This window comes from Lepus europaeus, chromosome 5, assembly GCF_033115175.1.
Source record: "Lepus europaeus isolate LE1 chromosome 5, mLepTim1.pri, whole genome shotgun sequence".
Classification (NCBI taxonomy): Eukaryota; Metazoa; Chordata; class Mammalia; order Lagomorpha; family Leporidae; genus Lepus; species Lepus europaeus.
In genome coordinates this window covers 126423289-126442115 of record NC_084831.1, presented here as the reverse complement: position 1 = coordinate 126442115, position 18827 = coordinate 126423289, and the positions used below count along the sequence as shown (strand labels likewise).

General features: G+C 52.2%; 1 protein-coding gene across 2 annotated transcripts; it reads left to right on the top strand.

The window, feature by feature from the left end:
- The first annotated feature begins 247 nt into the window (after window positions 1-247).
- On the top strand, window positions 248-18815 carry ARHGAP30 (Rho GTPase activating protein 30). 2 transcript variants are annotated; one of them, XM_062192581.1, is made up of 12 exons: window positions 248-365; window positions 3625-3727; window positions 8993-9137; window positions 10957-11039; window positions 11178-11285; window positions 11854-11981; window positions 12464-12635; window positions 12715-12818; window positions 12895-12972; window positions 13425-13814; window positions 16221-16486; window positions 16579-18815. In XM_062192581.1, exons 1-12 carry the CDS (start codon window positions 269-271, stop codon window positions 18190-18192), a joined length of 3288 nt encoding a protein of 1095 aa, XP_062048565.1. In that variant the 5' UTR covers window positions 248-268; the 3' UTR covers window positions 18193-18815. The 2 variants fall into 2 exon arrangements, with proteins under 2 accessions (XP_062048565.1, XP_062048566.1); XM_062192582.1 differs by lacking the exons at window positions 248-365; window positions 8993-9137 and having other exon boundaries at window positions 3670-3727.
- Window positions 18816-18827: the final 12 nt, after the last annotated feature.

Genomic DNA, 18827 nt, shown 5'->3' with positions numbered 1-18827 from the left:
AGAGTGGGGCAAGAAGGGCGAGTGCCAGGCTGGGCCACGAGACAGGGTCCTGGCAGCTTCCCCTTCCCCAGCCACTTCCGCGTGGCCGGGGCCCCAGAGGCAGGAGCCTCTGCCTTGTTGCCCAGGCCACCCTCCACCCCCAAGTTGGGAGCCCTGCCCCCCTGGGGCTGGGCCAAGCCCAGTGGCTGGCTGAGAGCTCATGGGGGACTGATAGGGCAAAGGTCTTGGGGGACAGACGTGGCCGGGCCAGAGCCCTGGGGCTCCGGCCATGAAGTCTCGGCAGAAAGGAAAGAAGAAGGGCAGTTCGAAGGAGCGAGTGTTTGGGTGTGATTTGCAGGAGCACCTGCAGCACTCAAGCCAGGAGGGTAAGGAGGCCAACTCAGAGCTGCTGCTGGGTGGGTGAGGAGGCACGGAGCTTCTCCAGGAGGATCTGGTCTGAGGGGCGGAAGCAGCTTCTGGGTGCTTCTGGGGAAGGGGCAATGGCCTGGGGTCACCGCCCCAGAGACCTCTGAGTTGGCGAGACCGGAAACGTGGCTCAGCGAAGAAGGCAGGGTGTCTCCCTTGGGTAACTCTCTGAGGTTGGGGTGGCTGACCAAGGGAGCGGTGAAGAGAGAGGATGGAGAAATTGGAACTCCAAGGAGGAGCGGACAAAGGAGAGGAGAGGAGGTGGCCACTAGGGACAGGAGAGGTGATGGGAGAGGAGTGGCTGAAGGGGCAATGGGTGGTCCTTGTGTTTGAATGGAAGGAGGCAGGAGAAAGGCTCTGGGGTCCAGGCTCCAGGGAGAAAGGGGCTTCCCAGCTGGAGGAGAGCACCCAGGGACAGACGCCTCTGCGGTCTCGCTGGGCCCCGGTGGCGTGTGGGGTGGGACAGCCTCCTCCCCACTGCCTCTCTGAGTCTCCTCTTCTCCCAGTGCCAAGGAGGGAGAACTTCACTGGGGAGGGCAAGGGGACAAGCTGCTGAAATTCGGACCCTGGCCAAGTGAAGGAGATGGCCTGAGGCCTGCTTGGAAGCTGGGCATGGGGGGTGCGAAGGTGGGGCGGTGAGGGAACTGCTTGTGTGCTGGCCAAGCTTCCTCACTGAGTTGCCTTGGAGTGGGCTTGGAAGCCAGCAGGACCAAGGACATGGGGCTCATGGCCGCTGGGTCTGGAGTGGGGCAGTCACATAAAACCGTCTCTTGGTTGGGTTTGAAATTGAATCCAGGCATGCTGGCTGCCCAGCTTGCCTTGTTTTTTGGCGCTTGGAGCTCCTCCCAGACAAGGGCACGGTCCTTCCCTCACTGCCGCACCCTACCCCAATCTGTCATTTCCTCTTTGTCCCCTCCTCTGCTCTGTGCTGTGGTGCTGCAGTAGAGGGAGGGTGATGGTGGTTCCCAGCTCATTTCCTGCTCTTAGCCCTGCCCCTGCGTCCCCAGACACCTCCTTCCCCTTTTCTCCTCCCCTGCCTCCCCAGAGGGCCCCCATCGCCACCAGCTTCAGTTGAGGGAAAGCCCTGGGCCCCAAGGCGGAGTGCTCAACGCCCGAAACAGGCTCTGCACCTTCCTCTTCTCCCTGGGCAGAGTGGACACAGCCCAGCTGTCAGTGTAGGCTTTGCTCTTTTACAACAGACTGCTCCTGAGCGGGATCACCCTCGGCCAAGGACCCCAAGGTTTAATTAGGGATGATGAGCTTCTTGTGGCCCACCACTAATCCTGACTTGAAAGGTCCAAGCCATAGCTGGCCCAGACCCTGTTTTGGCAGCCCTCCTGACCTCTGCCTGCCTTCTCAGTGGGTGAGGTGTGTGCTCCCCAGAGGGATGGACCTTGGGGATCCTTGGAGTGGCACAGGAGCCCCCTTGTCCCCATTAGAACCTCACCTGGGTCCAAGGTTGAGTGATCTTGGACCCTGGAGCAGCGGTGGTGTCCTCCCCCACCATCTCCTATTACAGAGAAGTGGAGAGGGAGAGACAGGGAAGGGCAGATGATGGCTTTCTAGCAAGAAAACGAAAGCCCAAGCCAGAGAGATCTACTCCGTGTTAACTTATCCCTCTAATCATCTTGGTTCCCCCATCCTCACAACCTTGCCCTCTCTCAGGCCTCTATCCCAGGTCTTTGCCCCCCTAATGAGTCTCTTCCTTCTCCAACTCTCCGTGCATCAACTTCTTCCTTTCCCTAATCTTCATTTCTTTGCTGTTACCTTGCTGCAGATTCCGTTTCTCCAGGTCCCTGAGCTTCGGGTTCTCACCACTGATGCCAGCCCAGTTCTTTGCCTTCATCAGCCCAACCATGACTCTCTTATCTTGTCTCCCTCATCTCTGTCTCCCCGTCTGCCCCGCCTCTGACATTCCTCTCCCCTTCCATCTCCTGAGCCCATTTCCTCTATGGCACCGACTCCTGAAGGCTCTTGAGTGCCCTGTTTTAAGGGCCTTCTCTGAAAATCTAAAATCCGCCAAGAAGGACAGGATGAAGAAGACCTATTTTGGTCACTGTTCAAGTGATAAGGACCTGGGGGTTCAGGTGATGGCAGACTATGAGTCACCAAAATAAGGTGGTGACCAAATGAGTTGGTATAGCATTAAGTACGCAAGAACAGAACAGAAACTCAAACCAGGAGGACCTGCCCCATTTCTGCATCCAGTGCTCGCAATGGAGGTCAGGCAGGTTCTGGCAAGCAAGAACAGGTCCTAAGGGATGGACAGTGAACATTGAGGCTGGGGCTAGAGTGAGGCAAGAGAAGGGACTAGGGTGCACAATTTAGGAAGCACCAACTTTCAAGGCGTGCAAGTGCCCCAGGTGCCTCATTCTTAAGGAGTGCACTGTTGGCACTTGCACGGTCCCAAGAGTGAGCGCTTCCTTAAACTTTGCACCCTAGATGCCTCCCTTATCTTACCCAATCATTGGCTGTGGTGTGCAGGAGGGCAAATGGAAACCAGGCCATAAGAGAACAGTTGAAAGACTGAATGATAGTGAGTGATGAATTTTTTAAAATTGTTTCCTTCATTCTGTAGGGTTTTTTTTAAAGCAAAAGGAATAAGTTTTTTTCAATTTTTATTTATTTGAAATGCAGAAAGAAAGAGAGAGAGAGAGAGAAAGAGAGAGAGAGAGAGAGAGAGTTCTCATCCCTGCTTCACTCCCTAAGTACTGCAATGGTTGGGTCTGGGCCAGGCCAAAGCTGGGAGCTGGAAACTCCATCGAGGTCTCCCATGAGGGTGCAGGGACCCAACTACTTGAGGCATCACCTGTTGCCTCCTAGAGTGCACATTAGCAGGAAACTAGAGCTGGGAGCAGAGCTAGAACTTAGACCCATGCACTTGGACATGGGATGGGGGCATCTTAACTGCTAGGCCAAATGCCTGTCCCTGAAGGCAAACCTTCCTAACAAAGCAATGAGCAACTAATCTGGAGAGACAATGATTCCCAACCCCCCTCCCCTACTGGAAGAGTTTTTGCCAAGGCTCCAGGACCCAAAGGATGGAGAAATTGTAGAGGAATTGGCAGGTTGGAGTTGATGACCTGTAAGCGTCTTTCTGACGCGTTTGTATGCAGTGAGCTTTGCCCAGCTCCCCATTGCCTGATGCTTCTGCTTCTCAGATCCTCTGGAGTCTGACCTCCCAGACCTGACTTCTCTTCCTCTGTCCTGTGTCCCCAGTGCCCCAGGTGCTGAGGAGCTGTGCAGAGTTTGTGGAGGAGTATGGAGTGGTAGATGGCATCTACCGTCTCTCGGGGGTCTCCTCCAACATCCAGAAGCTCCGGTGAGTCAGACAGAGCAAGAGGGCTCTGTGGCCAGTAGAACAGGGGTGCAGAGGATCATGGGGAGAGCTGCTGGGGAGAGCAGAGGGGGGATGGGGGAACTGGGAGGAGCAAGGGTAGATGCCTGGGACTGTCTTGAGAGGAGCTCTAAAGCCTCCTTGAGAAAAGAAGAGACCATGGGCTCTACTCCCCCATCACACATACACCCTCCACCTGCACCTCTATGCAACATTTAAAAAAAATTTAGATACAATTAATGTACCATGAAATTCACCATTTAAAAATGTACAACTAAGTGATTTTTAATAGATTCATAAGGTTGTACAATTATCATCACTATCTAATTCCAGAACATTTCATCATCCCAAAAAAGGAGTCCCATACCCATTAATAGTCACTCCATACTTCCTCTCCCCCAACGCCCGGAAACTGCGATCCACTTTCTGTCTGTGAATTTGTCTGTCCAGGACATTTCATATAAACAGAACCATAAATGCATGACTTTGTGTTACTGCCCCTTTTCACCTTGAATGTTTTCACAGTTTGTTCATGTTGTAGCATGTCCCAGTCTTTGTTCCTTCCTATGGCTGAATTAATATGCCACTGTATAGCTTTGTCATGTTTTGTTTATCCTTTCAGCAGGTGATGGCTATTTGGCTTATTTCCACACTTTGACTATTGTGAATAATTCTGCCATAAACATTCATGTACCAATTTTTGTGTGGACATATAGCTTCAGTTCTTTTGAGTATATTCCTTAGAGTAGAATTGCTGGGTCATATGGTAACTGTTGAACTTTCTAATTGCCAAACTGGTTTCCATAGCAGCTGTATCATTTAACATCCTAAACAATGTATGTAGTTCTCCATTTCTAGTTTCTCCACATCCTCATCAACACTTGTTACTCTGCATCTTTTTCATTATAGACATTCTGATGACTGTGAACTGATATTTCTTTTTTCAAAAAATATATATTTTCCAAAAGCTGTACCTATGAAATTTATATTTCTTAAATAAAAATTTTCTAAAAATATATACTTTTTAAAATATTTGAGAAGCAAAGTCACAGACACAATGAGGGAGAGACATAGAGGTATTCCATTTGCTGGTTCACTCCCTAGATTGCTGCAACGGCCAGAGTCAAGCCAATCTGAAGCCAGGAGCCAGGAACTTCTTTCAGATTTCCCACGTGGGTGAAGGGAACCAAACATGTGGACCATGTTCCACTGCTTCCTCAGGCCATCAGCAGGGAACTGGATCAGTAATAGAGCAGCTGGGACAAAAACCATTGCCTATGTGGGATGCTAGCACTGTAGACAGAGGCTTAACATACTATGCCACAGTACCAGCCCCTGTAAACTGATATTTCATTGTGATTTATATTTGCATTTCCCTAATAACTAATGTTGAGCATTTTTTTCATGTGATTATTGGCTATCTGCTTATATTCTTTGGAGAGATATTTATTCAAATCCTTTACTCATTTTTAAAAAAGATTTATTTATTTATGTGAAAGGCAGAGTGACAGAGAGAGAGAGGCAGGGAGAGAGAGAGACCGACCTTCCTTCTGCTTGTTCACTTCCCAAATGGCTGCAATAGCTGGAGCTAAGCCAGGCTAAATCCAAAAGCTCAGAACTCCATCTGGGTCTCCCACATGGATGATAGGGTCCCAAGTACTTGGGATATCTTCTGCTGCTTTCCCAGGCTCATTAACAGGGAGTTGGATCAGAATCAGTGTAGCTGGAACTTGAATTGGTACTCCAATATGCTGGTGTTGCAAGCAGCTGTTTCACCTGTTCTGTCACGATGCCAGCCCTTGTCTTCACCCTTCCTTTATTTTTTTTTCTTCCTTTCTTTTTTAAGATTTATTTATTTGTTTGAAAGGCAGAGTTACAGAGAGAGAGAGACAGAGACAGAAAGAGAGAGAGAGAGAGAGAGAGAGAGAGAGAGAGAGAGAGATCTTCCCTCTGCTGGTTCACTCTCCAAATGGTTGCAATGGCCAAGGCTGTGTCAGGCTGAAACCAGGATCCAGGAGCTTCATTTGGATCTCCCACACGGGCACAGAGGTCCAAGTACCTGAGCCATCTTCCACTGCTCTTCCAAGCGCATTAGCAGGGAACTGGATTGGAAGTGGAGCAGAAAGAATTAAACCACATGGGATGCCGGCGCTGCAGGCAATGACTTAACCTGTTGTGCCACAGCTCCGGCCCCTTCCTTCTTTTCTTCTTTCCTTCCTTCCTTCCTTCCTTCCTTCCTTCCTTCCTTCCTTCCTTCCTTCCTTCCTTCTTTCCTTCCTTCTTACCTCCCTTCCTTTTTTTTTTTTTTGAGGATTCATTTATTTATTTGAAAGTCAGAGCGAGAAAGAGAGAGAGAGAGAGAGACAGACAGACAGACAAAGCTTTTCCATTGCTAGTTCACTCCCCAGATGGCCATAACAGCCAGGGTTGGTAAGGTTGGGGCTAGGCTGAACCCAGGTGCTTCATCCAGGTCTCCCATGTGGGTGCAGAGCCAGAACACTTGAGCCATCTTCCACTATTTTCCCCAGGCCAATAGAAGGAAGCTGGATTGGAAGAGGAGCAGCCAGGACTGGAAATGGTGCCCATATGGGATGCCAGTGTCTCAGGCAGAGGCTTTGCCAGCTATGCCATCAACACCAACTCTCACTTTCTTTTTTGTTTGTTTGCTTTTAAGATTTATTTATTGGGGCTGCTCTGCTTCCAGTCCAGCTCCCTGCTGGTGTGCCTGGGAGGGCAGCAGAGGATGGCTCGGGTCCTTGGGCCCCTGTACCCACGTGGGAGGCTTGGAGGAAGCAACTGGTTTCAGGCTTTGGCCTGACCCAGCCTTGGCCATTGTGGCCATCTGGGGAGTGGACCAGCAGATGGAAGACCTCACTCTCTGTCTTTCTCTCTCTCTCTCTCTGTAACTCTGCTTTCAAATAAACAAAATAAATCTTTTAAAAAAAAAACTCACCTCAGTTCTACATTCATCTCACTCTCAGTAATTCTTTAAAAAAAAAAAGAAAAGAAAGGGCACTGTGGCGCAGTGGGTTAACACCCTGGCCTGAACACTGGCATCCCATATGGGCACCGGTTTGAGACCTGGCTGCTCTACTTCCCATCCAGCTCTCTGCTATGGCCTGGGAAAGCAGTAGAGGATGGCCCAAGTTCTTGGGCCCCTGCACCCATGTGGGAGACCCAGAAGAAACTCCTGGCTCCTGGCTTCGGATCAGCACAGCTCTGGCCGTTGCGGCCATCTGGGGAGTGAACCATCAGATAGAAGATCTCTCTCTCTCTCTCTCTCTCTTTCTCTGCCTCTTCTTTCTCTGTGTAACTCCGACTTTCAAATAAATAAATAAATCTTTAAAAAAAAAAAAAAAAGAAAAGAGAAGAGGGGCCAGCCCAGTGGTGTAGTGAGTGAAGCCACCATCTGCAGTGCTGGTCCCATGTGGGCACTGGTTTGAGTCCTAGCTGCTCCACTTCCAATCTAGCTCTCTGCTGTAGCCTCGAAGGTCAGTAGAGGATGGCCCAAATCCTTGGGCTCCTGCACCCATATGGGAGACCTGGAGGAGGCTCCTGGCTCCTGGCTTTGGATCGGCCCAGCCCTGGCCATTGCAGCCATTTGGGGAGTGAACCAGCAGCAGATGGAAGACTCTCTCTCTCTCTCTCTCTTTCTCTGCCTCCCTCTCTGTAACCCTACCTTTCAAATAAGTAAATCTTTTTTTTTTAAATAAACATTTATTTATTTATTTATTTGAAGGCAGAGTTAGAGAGAGAGAGAGAGAGATCTTCTATCTGCTATTATATTCCCCAAATGGCTGCATCAGCTGGGACTGGGCCATGCTGAAGCCAGGAGCCAGAAGCTTCGTCTGGGTCTTCCATCTGGGTTTGGGGGCCCAAGGACTTGAGCCATCTTCTGCTGCTTTCCCAGGTGCATTAGGAGGGAGCTGGATCAGAAGTGGAGCAACTAAGAATTGAACCGGCTCCCATATGGGATGCCAGCACCGCAGGCAGCAGCTTAAGTTGCTACACCACAGCGCAGCCCTCCTCCCCCTTCTTCACAGTGCTTTTTTTTTTTTTAAGATTTATTTATTTATTTGAAAGTCAGAGTTACACAGAGAGAGGAGAGGCAGAGAGAGAGAGAGAGAGAGAGAGAGAGAGGGAGAGAGGTCTTCCATCCGATGGTTCACTCCCTAATTGGCCGCAATGGCCGGAGCTGTGCTGATCTGGAGCCAGGAGTTTCTTCTGGGTCTCCCACGCAGGTACAGGGACCCAAGGACTTGGGCCATCTTCCACTGCTTTCCCAGGCCATAGCAGAAAGCTGTATTGAGCCGGCGCCGTGGCTCAACAGGCTAATCCTCCGCCTTGCGGCGCCGGCACACCGGGTTCTAGTCCCGGTCAGGGCACCGATCCTGTCCCGGTTGCCCCTCTTCCAGGCCAGCTCTCTGCTGTGGCCAGGGAGTGCAGTGGAGGATGGCCCAAGTGCTTGGGCTCTGCACCCCATGGGAGACCAGGAGAAGCACCTGGCTCCTGCCATCGGAACAGCGCGGTGCGCCGGCCGCAGCGCGCTACCGTGGCGGCCATTGGAGGGTGAACCAACGGCAAAAGAAAGACCTTTCTCTCTGTCTCTCTCTCACTGTCCACTCTGCCTGTCAAAAAAATTAAAAAAAAAAAAAAAAAAAAAAGAAAGCTGTATTGGAAGTGGAGCAGCTGGGGCTCGAACCAGCACCCATAAGGGATGCCAGCACTGCAGGCGGCGGTTTTACCTACTATGCCACAGTACCGGCTCCTTCATGGTGCCTTTGACACATAAAAAAATTTTAATTTTGATGTTTACTTTTCCTTTGACTGCTGTTCTTTTAATGTCATATCTAAGAAACTATTACCTAATCCAAAGTCCCAATGCTTTCTACTCAGCTTTCATTCTAAGAGTTTTACCCAAACATTTCATGCATTCCCAGAAGCACATGTCAGGTCCATTCCCCTGCTTCTACTGATTCCTGTACCTACAGCTATATCCCTGACAGACCCCTGTTCAGGCACAGGTCCACTTACTGTGCATGTGTCTACCCCTATATCCACATCTAAATACCAACAATGCCATAAGCTTGCTACTATACACACACACACACACACACACCCCGGCTTTGTCTGCCCAGAGCCCCACAAGGTGACCTACGACCCTGCCTGGAGCCCTGGAGCTCTCCCCTCCATCCCCCGAACCCTACCTCCCTTGATCCTGACCCTCCTGACCACTCTGCCTCTCCCCAGGCAGGAGTTTGAGACCGAGCGGAAGCCAGACCTGCGGCGGGATGTTTACCTCCAGGATATTCACTGCGTCTCCTCCCTGTGCAAGGCCTATTTCAGAGAGCTTCCAGATCCCCTGCTCACCTATCGGCTCTATGACAAGTTTGCTGTGAGTTGAGAGGCAGGAAGATAGGGCTCGGGGTGGCAACTCCGGTTTTGATATCCCAGGCTGTCACATGCTGAGTGGAGTCCTGGTGACTCTGAGTGACAGAGACCACAGTATAGCATGCCTGGGAGAAAAGACCCCTCCTCTCCAAATCTCCTAGTTCCTGCTACCCTTGCCCTCCCCTGTCCCCCTTCTCATCACTCTGCCTTAACTGTGTCCTGAGGCCTGCAGACTATGCACAAGGCACTTGTCAGACCCAGGAAGGGGTGGGCGGGTGATCAGGGCTGTGAAGGTGCTGAGAAAGCACCTACACTAGAGCTTGTCTATGCTTAGGAGAATGAGAACACGTGTTAGAAGTCTAAACTTTTTCAAGGATGCGCTTCTGTGAACTGTAATTGGATGTAGAACATCTTTTGAATAAGAAGACAGCTGCCAACAATGCTATCCTGAATTGAGTAATACTTTTTTAAAAAGATATTTATTTTCTTATTTAAGAGGTAGAGTTATGGCCAGCGCCACGGCTCAATAGGCTAATCCTCCACCTGCGGTGCCAGCACACCAGGTTCTAGTCCTGGTCGGGGCGCTAGATTCTGTCCCGGTTGCCCCTCTTCCAGGCCAGCTCTCTGCTATGGCCCGGGAGTGCAGTGGAGGATGGCCCAAGTCCTTGGGCCCTGCACCCCATGGGAGACCAAGATAAGCACCTGGCTCCTGATTTCGGATGAGCGCGGTACGCCGGCCACAGTGCGCTGGCTGAGGCGGCCATTGGAGGGTGAACCAATGGCAAAGGAAGACCTTTCTCTCTGTCTCTCTCTCTCACTGTCCACTCTGCCTGTCAAAAAAATAAAATAAAAAAATAAAAAGAGGTAGAGTTATAGACAGAGGGAGGAAGAGACAGAGAGAGAGGTCTTCCATCCACTAGTTCACTCCCCAAATGGTTACAATGGCAGGCGCTGCGCTGATCTGAAGCCAGGAGTCTGGAGCTTCCTCCAGGTCACCCACATGGGTGCAGGAGTGCTAGCATTTGGGCCATCCTTTACTATGGCTTTCCCAGGCCATAGCAGAGAGCTGGATTGGAAGAGGAGCTTCTGGGACTCAAATCAGCACCCATATGGGAAGCCAGCACCATAGGTGGAGGCTTAACCTACCACATCACAGTGCTGGCCTAGACTAATACTTTTTTAAAAATATTTTTAAATGTTTATTTATTTGAGAGAAAGAGAGAGAGAGAGAGAGAGAGAGAGAGAGAGAAAGCTTCAATTCCCTGCTTCACTCCCCCAAATGATTGCAACATCCAGGGTTGGGCCAGGCCAAAGCCAGGAGCCAGGAACTCCATCCTTGTCTCCCACATGGGTGGCAGGGGCCCAAGTACTTGGACCATCGTTTGTTTACTTCCCAGGAGCATTAGCAGGAAGTTGGATCAGAAGCAGAGCTGCTGGGATTTGAACCAGCATCCCATATTGGGATGCTGTCATAGCAAGTGGTGGCTTAACCCACTCTGCCACCACATAGATCCCTTCCTGAACCCTTTGAAACAACACTTCAGTCCCTGGGGCACCCCCAGCATGGGACCACTGATGCATCCAGTGGCAGGGAGCTGCCCAAGACCACTGAAGCTGCTAGGTGGCATAACCAAGATTCGGCTGCTGTTTTCTGCGAGCCCCAACTTCTTCCCACCATGTCAGTGTATCTCGGAAGAGCCTGGGTGCAGGCAGTGTGGGATGCAGCCCAGGTTGTTTCTGAGAGTGGTTTGGAGCCCCAAGGCGTAAGCAGAGTCCTGGCTGGACTGCTGACCCCAGCTTCTCGGACCTTACTCTCCTATCAGGAGGCGGTGGCGGTGCAACTGGAGCCCGAGCGCTTGGTCAAGATCCTAGAGGTGCTTCGAGAACTGCCCATCCCAAACTACAGGTGTGTGGGGCTGTACCTGAGGGTCCTGGCTGCCCCACATAGCCAGGTCTCACTCCACCGAGAGCCTTGACTTGTCCCTGCCCGCCACTCGCCTGGGTGTCCCCTGTGTGAGCACCGCCTCCTCTCCCCTTTCTGCAGGACGCTGGAGTTCCTCATGCGGCACTTGGTGCACATGGCCTCGTTCAGCGCCCAGACCAACATGCATGCCCGCAACTTGGCCATCGTATGGGCCCCCAACCTGCTGAGGTGAGCAGCCTTGCAGGGAACCTGGGCGAGACTGGCCTCTGGAAGGCTGGTCCCAGGATGCAGTGTGGCTAAGTGCGTACACTGGAGAAGGGCATGGGGTCTTACACAGCTCACTGGGAAAGGCAGGCTCAGGCTTACATGGAGAGGACTGGGGCCCACCCACTAGAGGCCCTTTTCAGAGCCTTTGTGTTTTCCTGGACCACGTTACTGAGCACAGAGACAGGAACGTAAGTCTGCCATCTGTTTGTTGAACAAACATCTTGCAGTTAGTTGGAGGTCTAGGCCTGTGTCTCACTCACTGTGGTACAAGGAGGACTATAAGAAGTCCTGTAACTCATTATTATAAACAAACACCCTCCTGTACAAATGGAGACAAAGTAATCCTGAGGAGGGTGTCCAAGAAGGCTTCCGAGAGGAGGTGGCATTTGACACTTGGATCATGCGTCAATGGTTTAAGAGGTGGAGATGGGGTTAAGAGCATGCAAGGGAGAGAGTATAAGGGATTTGGGAGAAGAGTTTGGTGGAGAAGTGATGGGACTGAGGGAAGAATCCCTCCACCTCTCCACAGGTCCAAAGACATAGAGGCCTCAGGCTTCAACGGGACCGCAGCCTTCATGGAGGTGCGTGTGCAGTCCATCGTCGTGGAGTTCATCCTCACCCACGTGGACCAGCTCTTTGGGGGTGCCTCCCTCTCTGGTCAGTGTCCTTCCTGCCCACCACATCGCTGTTCTCCGGCTAGGGAGGCGTGCCGGAATTACAGAGGTCCTCCAAGACCAACTAGTTCAGGTTCTGTTTCATGGATGAGAAAAGTCAGTTTTACAGAAGGGACCCCAGAGAGACAGAGGGGACCCCAGAGAGACAGTGGTGCAGTCAGGACTCGAGAGGTGACTTCCGGAGTCAGTCTAGTGCATAGCTTGATCTCTAAATCACTGCCCTGGCTCCCAAGGCTAGTGATGACACACACCTGCCCCAGCCCACCAGGCCAGTGTCCTGGCATCCTTTGGCCCTCTTTCCCTATAAGGACACCATCTCGAGGAGCTGGAAATGGAGGGCCTGTCTCCAGGGCCATTGGAGGGTAACCCTAACCTGGTTGTTGGTGAGGGAAGAAGAAGGGCTGGACGTCCAAAGTTCTCCTTTTGGCTCTGTTCTTGGCTGGCCAATTCCTTTTCTTTCCCCAGGTGATGAGATGAACAGTGGATGGAGATCACTTCCAGGTGCCCGAGCGTCGAGTAGCTCTGAGGACCTCATGCCCAGGTCCCTGCCCTACCACCTGCCTAGCATCCTGCAGGCTGGGGATGGACCCCCACAGATGCGGCCCTACCACACTATCATTGAAATTGCGGAGCACAAGTAAGGCCCCTTCCCACGCTCTCCTTGCCTGCACTGACCACCAGCCTCCAGTCTCCAATTATTTCTCTATCCCCTGCAGGAGGAAAGGGTCTTTGAAGGTCAGAAAGTGGAGGTCTATCTTTAATCTTGGTCGCTCGGGCCATGAGACAAAGCGTAAATTGCCACGGGGTGCTGAGGACAGGGGTAAGTCTAGGGAGACGGGGGAGCTCTGCTGAGGGGGTGCAGTGCCCTGGCTCCATTACACATCCCTGTCTTGCAGAGGACAAGTCCAGTAAGGGGACCCTGCGGCCAGCCAAGAGCATGGACTCTCTGAGTGCTGCGGCTGGGACCAGCGATGGTGAGTATAGGTGTGTGTTCCTGTGCATGTACGTGTGTGTACTGTGTGGCCAGTTGCATGGCCAACTGTGTTCAATAATTTCAAAAATATTTAATGAGTGCCTATCATACAGCAGCCATAGTGCCAGATGCTAAGCAGGGCGTGGTGAGTGCATCGGGTAGTCTGTGAATGTGTTTGTTAAACGTCTGTACTTGGAGAGACACCACAGGATGTGTGTGAGTGCGTGATAGGGGTAGCCAGTGACCAGATCTGCAGGGAGGAAGTGGGCTCCATAGGGATGCACAGGTAGGGTGACCTGTTGTTCAGGTGGTGCGTTTGTAGCAGGGTTTGAGGGAAGCTGGGGCTGCCACTCAGGCCTGAGAGAGCAGAACGTGTTCTCCAGGGCTTTGCTGAAGTGTGTAGGCCCCTGGAGTTAAGCCTATTGCCTACTTAGTCCTCTTTCTCCTCCACAGAGCCAGAGGGGCTGGTGGGATCCAGCAGTTCCCAGCCGAGCTCATTGCTACCTGAAAACCTGGAGAATGATTCCATGGAGATAGCAGAGGGTGACCATGAGACAGAAGCAGAGGCACCGGGTGGCACCAACTCCGAGCCAGGCACACCGCGAGCTGGGCGGTCGGCCATTCGGGCTGTGGGCGGCAGCCGTGCCGAACGCTGTGCTGGTGTTCACATCTCAGACCCCTACAATGTCAACCTCCCGCTGCACATCACCTCTATTCTCAGTGTGCCCCCCAACATCATCTCCAACGTCTCCTTGACCAGGCTCACCCGTGGCCTTGAGTGTCCGGCCCTACAACCTCGGCCAAACCCTGCCTCTGGCCCAGGCCCTGGCCCTGGGCCCCCAGGTGAGGACCCAGGGATGCTCAAGGACTGTGCAAGGGTACTAGAGCTTCAGGCTCAAGCTGTGAAGCTGGAAGATGCACTGTTGGAAAGGCAAAGGCCTCGAGCCTTATGCTCTGGGGTGGTTACCTTAAGCTGCCTTCCTGGATACAGGGTTGGGGGGGATTTACTAACATTCTCTAGTTATGTGAAAACCATGGAGAAGGGCTCTTACCAAGTCTTCAGATCACTGATGTGCCCAAGAGTGTGGTCTGCATCAAACTAGTAGAAGGGAACTTCAGACAGCTCGTGGAGAATGGAATTGAAAGATAATGCAGGGCCTGCACTGTGGTGCAGTGGGTTAAAGCCCTGGTCTGCCGCGCCGGCACCCCACATGGGCATTGGTTCAAATCCCAGCTGCTCTACTTCCGATCCAGCTCTTTGCTATGGCATGGGAAAGCAGTAGAAGCTGGCCTAAGTCCGTGGGCCCCTGCACCTGCCTGGGAGACCTGGAAGAAGCTCCTGGCTTCAGATTGACACAGTTCCAGCCTTTGCGGCCATCTGGGGAATGAACCAGAAGAAGGAAGACCTCTCTATCTTTCTCTCTCTGCCTCTGCCTCTCTGTACTCTCTGCCTTTCAAGCAAATAAATAAATCTTTAAAAAATAGAAAGAAAGAAAGTGCACATTTCCCACCAATTTCTTGAATTCCCCTCATACAGCAGGGCTTGCTAAGTACAAGTGTAGGAATATATGATAGATGATGAAAATAATAATTGTCACATTAGCACTAAATGCTAGCATTTTAAAAAAAGATTTATTTATTTATCTGAAAGAGTTATAGAGAGGGAGAGACAGAGAGAGATGGATCTTCCCTCTGCTGGTTCATTCCCCAGATGGCCACAACTGCCAGGCTGAAGCCAGGAGCCAGGAGCTTCTTCTAGGTCTCCCATGTGGATGTCAGCAGCCCAAGAACTTTGGCCATCTTCCACTGCTTTTGCAGGACATTAGCAGGGGAACAGGATTGGAAGTGGAGCAGCCAGGACTCGAACCGGTGCCCATATGGGATACCAGCATTGCAGGAGACAACTTTATCCACTATGCCACAAAGCTGGCCCCTAAATGCTAGCATTTATTGAAAATTTATTATGTGCCAAGGGCTCTGTCAAGCACTTTGCAGGCAACAGCTTTATTTTCTCACAATCTTATGATCCAGAAATGTGGTTATCCTCATGTTACTATGGTGGAAAGCTGAGAATTAAGAGTAAGCGATTTGCTATTGATTTAGGTAGGGAGTGGCAGGGCTGGGATCAGATCCTGCTCTGACCCCAGTTGCCAACGTGTCCCTGATGAGAAGTCCTGAGGCAGCACAGGAAAGTGCATGGGCTGTAGAGTTGAGTAGATGTGACTACAAATTTTCCCTAGTGGGGCCAGTGTTGTGGTGTAGGGAGGTAAACTGCCCCCTGCAGTGCTGGCATCTTATATGGGCACCAGTTCAAGTCCTGACTGCTCCACTTCCAATCCAGCTCCCCGCTAATGCACCTGGGAATGTAGTAGAAACCTGGAAGAAGCTCCTGGCTCCTGGCTTCAGACAGGCCCAGCTGCTGCCCGTATGACCATTTGGGAGAATGAGCTAGCTGATGCAAGATCTGTCTATCTCTTCCTCTCTCTGTAACTTTGCCTTTCAAATAAATCTTCATTTTTTTCTTTTTCTTTTTCTTTTTGCCTAGTGGCCCCTATTGGCTGTGTGACCTTGGGCAAACTGCTTAATATCTCTGAGCCTCAGTTTCCTCCTATGTAAAATGAGAATAATGCCCTAGTTTGTTTTGCACATTAAATAATCACATTGTTGGGCCGGCGCCGTGGCTTAACAGGCTAATCCTCCGCCTTGCGGTGCCGGCACACCGGGTTCTAGTCCTGGTCGGGGCACCGATTCTGTCCCGGTTGCCCCTCTTCCAGGCCAGCTCTCTGCTATGGCCCGGGAGTGCAGTGGAGGATGGCCCAGGTCCTTGGGCTCTGCACCCGCATGGGAGACCAGGAGAAGCACCTGACTCCTGCCTTTGGATCAGCACAGTGTGCTGCAGTGTGCCAGCCGCGGCGGCCACTGGAGGGTGAACCAACGGCAAAAGGAAGACCTTTCTCTCTGTCTCTCTCTCTCATTGTCCACTCTGCCTGTCAAAAAAAAAAATAATAATAATAATCACATTGTAAATAGTAAGTAATTACATTGTGTATTAAGTAAATACATTGTATAATGTATGGCGCAGGGCTTGGCTTCTGGAAGGGGTTCAATAACAGTAGCTATAAGCCAGCAGTCAGGGATAATGCTCTGATGGCATCAGCCATGTGCAGTATCTATTCTGGGAGTGCTAGGAAGAAAGGGTCAGGGCTGGCCTTGACCTCTGTGTTCCTGGGACTATTTCTCTCTTGACAGATAAGAAGTTGGAGGCACGTCCGGTCCCAGGTCCCCTGGCTGACTCAGTCCCAGTGGACGAGGCTCCTGTCCTGGAGGACTCCCTGTCCCAGGAGGTGCAGGATTCCTTCTCCTTCCTAGAGGACTCAAGCAGCTCAGAGCCCGAGTGGGTGGGGGTGGAAGATGGGGAGGTGGCCAAGGCAGGAGCAGCAGGAGCGGCCTTCTCCCCTGGGGAGGACGACTCTGGGATGGGCTACCTGGAGGAGCTCCTGGGAGTTGGGCCTCAGGTAAGGAGCAGCTGTGCTGGGTCTGGGGGTGGTAAGGGGTCCAGAGAGTAGACAAGGCCATGTGGTCCTGAGCCTCCATGCTTTGCCTACAGGTGGAAGAGTTCTCTGTGGAGCCACCGTTGGATGACCTGTCTCTAGACGAAGCGCAGTATGTCCTGGCTCCCAGCTGCTGTTCCTTGGACTCTGTGGGCCCCGGGCCTGAAGTAGAGGAAGAAAATGGGGAGGAAGTTTTCTTGAGTGCCTATGATGATCTAAGTCCCCTGCTGGGGCCTAATCCCCGCTCCTGGGAGAGCACAGAGAACCTGCAGGATGAGACGGCAGGGTGTGGAAGACAGACTCCAGGACCGACCAAGGAAGAGCAGGCACGTTTGGAAGTTGAGGAAGACAAGGGAGCTGAGCCTGGAAGGAAATGGGACATCAGGACACAGGCTGCAGGGGGCCCAGGGGCTGGGACAGAGGTTGGAAAGGCTGGTGAGGAAGGAAAGGAGGCTGCAGGGAGCCTAGAAGGGATGGTCAGGTTGGAGGAAGGGAGTGGGGAAGAGGCAGAGGCCAAAGGACATCAGGAGGCTGAAGGCGTGGAGGAGACTAAGATTACGGAGGAGCCAGGAGGAGAACAGGATACAGACAAGGAGCAGGACAAAGAGGCTGAGAGAGAAGAGGCTGAGGGAGGAGAGGCGGCTCAGGTAGACGCTGGAAGGTATCCAGAGAGCGGGGCCCGGGAACACCTGGCTGCTGAGAACTGGGAAGTTGTACACAAACAAGAGGTTGATGGAGGCACAGAGGATGAGGTCAAAGGACAGAAGGGGAATGGAAGCCATGAGACAAGAGAAGACCAAGGAGATGGCGAAGATGGCAGAAATTCAGCAGCGGCAGCCAAAGGAGGAGACAGGGAGGTTAGCAAGGAACGGGAGAGTGGGGATGGAGTGGCTGAGGGAGCTCAGAGCGCTGGAGGGGACTGTGTAGAAGAGGGGCCCCTCTCTGGGGGGTCAGGCATGAAGTTCTTGAGAGATGATACTGCCAAAGAGGGCAATGCTCAGTCTTCTGACGTGGAACAGGTAGCCCCCCAGCCACCCCAGCCAGAGGAGCTGGAGCCTGATGGTCAGCCCAGTTCTGAGGGTGATGCTCTGTGTGCCTGCTCCCTTGGCTCAGCGGGCGGTGTGGGCATGCGCCTGGCTTCCACCCTGCTTCAGGTCCAACAGGTCCACTCTGTGCCTGTGGTACCCCCCAAGCCACAGTTTGCCAAGATGCCCAGTGCAATGTGCAGCAAGATCCATGTAGCCCCTGCAAACCCATGCCCAAGGCCTGGCCGCCTTGATGGGACTCCTGGGGAAAGGGCTTGGGGGTCCCGAGCGTCCCGATCCTCTTGGAGGAATGGGGGCAGTCTTTCCTTCGATGCTGCTGTGGCCATGGCCCGGGACCGCCAGAGGACTGAGGCTCAGGCAGTCCGGCGGACCCAGACCTGTACTGGGGGTGGGGACTACAGCCTCATTCCCAGAACCTCCCTCTGTAGCACGATCCCTGCCCATTCTTCTCGGCCCCTTAGCTGCTTGGAGCACCCACCTGAAGGCACAGAAGGGCCTGGATCCCGGAGTCGGCTTAGTCTGCCCCTCAAAGATCCCCAGCCCCCTGATCTCCTTATGTGCCCCCAGCGTCGGTCATATGCATTTGAAACACAGGCTAACCATGAGAAAGGTGAGAGACTGTGATTAGGACCAGAACATTGGGCCAAAGGGACCAGGAAATTGTCTGGAATCTTTGGGGTCCCTGGCTAGCTGTCTCTTCTGTAGCCTGAGCAGCTGTAGTGCCCCACTCTACAGAACTTTGGTCCTCCAGCTTCTGTTTCTGACAGTGGGAGGCACTTTCTCAGCTGGAATACCTGAGCTCGTCTCAGACTTTGAGCACTTACTTTTCTCTCAGGAGATTTCCCAAAAAAGTCACCAAGATCCTGTTCCCAGGGAGTGGGGTCATTGGCCAAGGGGAACACAACGGTAAGCAGAAAATTTAAGAAGTTCTTCAAAGTGAAGAATGGAGGGGGAATTCCAGACAAGTTCCTGCTCTCCTCGGAGGCTTCTTTATAGAAGCCCAAGACAGAGGTGAGGACTGGGTCATGTCAAAGCTTCTCTCTCTCTTACACACACACACACACACACACAAAGTTGTCCATCCCTACATCCTTGGATACTTCCTGACCTTCTTAGCTCCAGATTAACAGCATGTCCAGGAATTTCTTTGAAGTCCTCAGTGTTTGAAAGATGGCCTGGACCCCTCCCTTCCCCTCCATCTGCCTCTCCGTATATTACAGGAGAAAGGTCTTGTGCACATCTCTCTGGCCTCTGGCCTC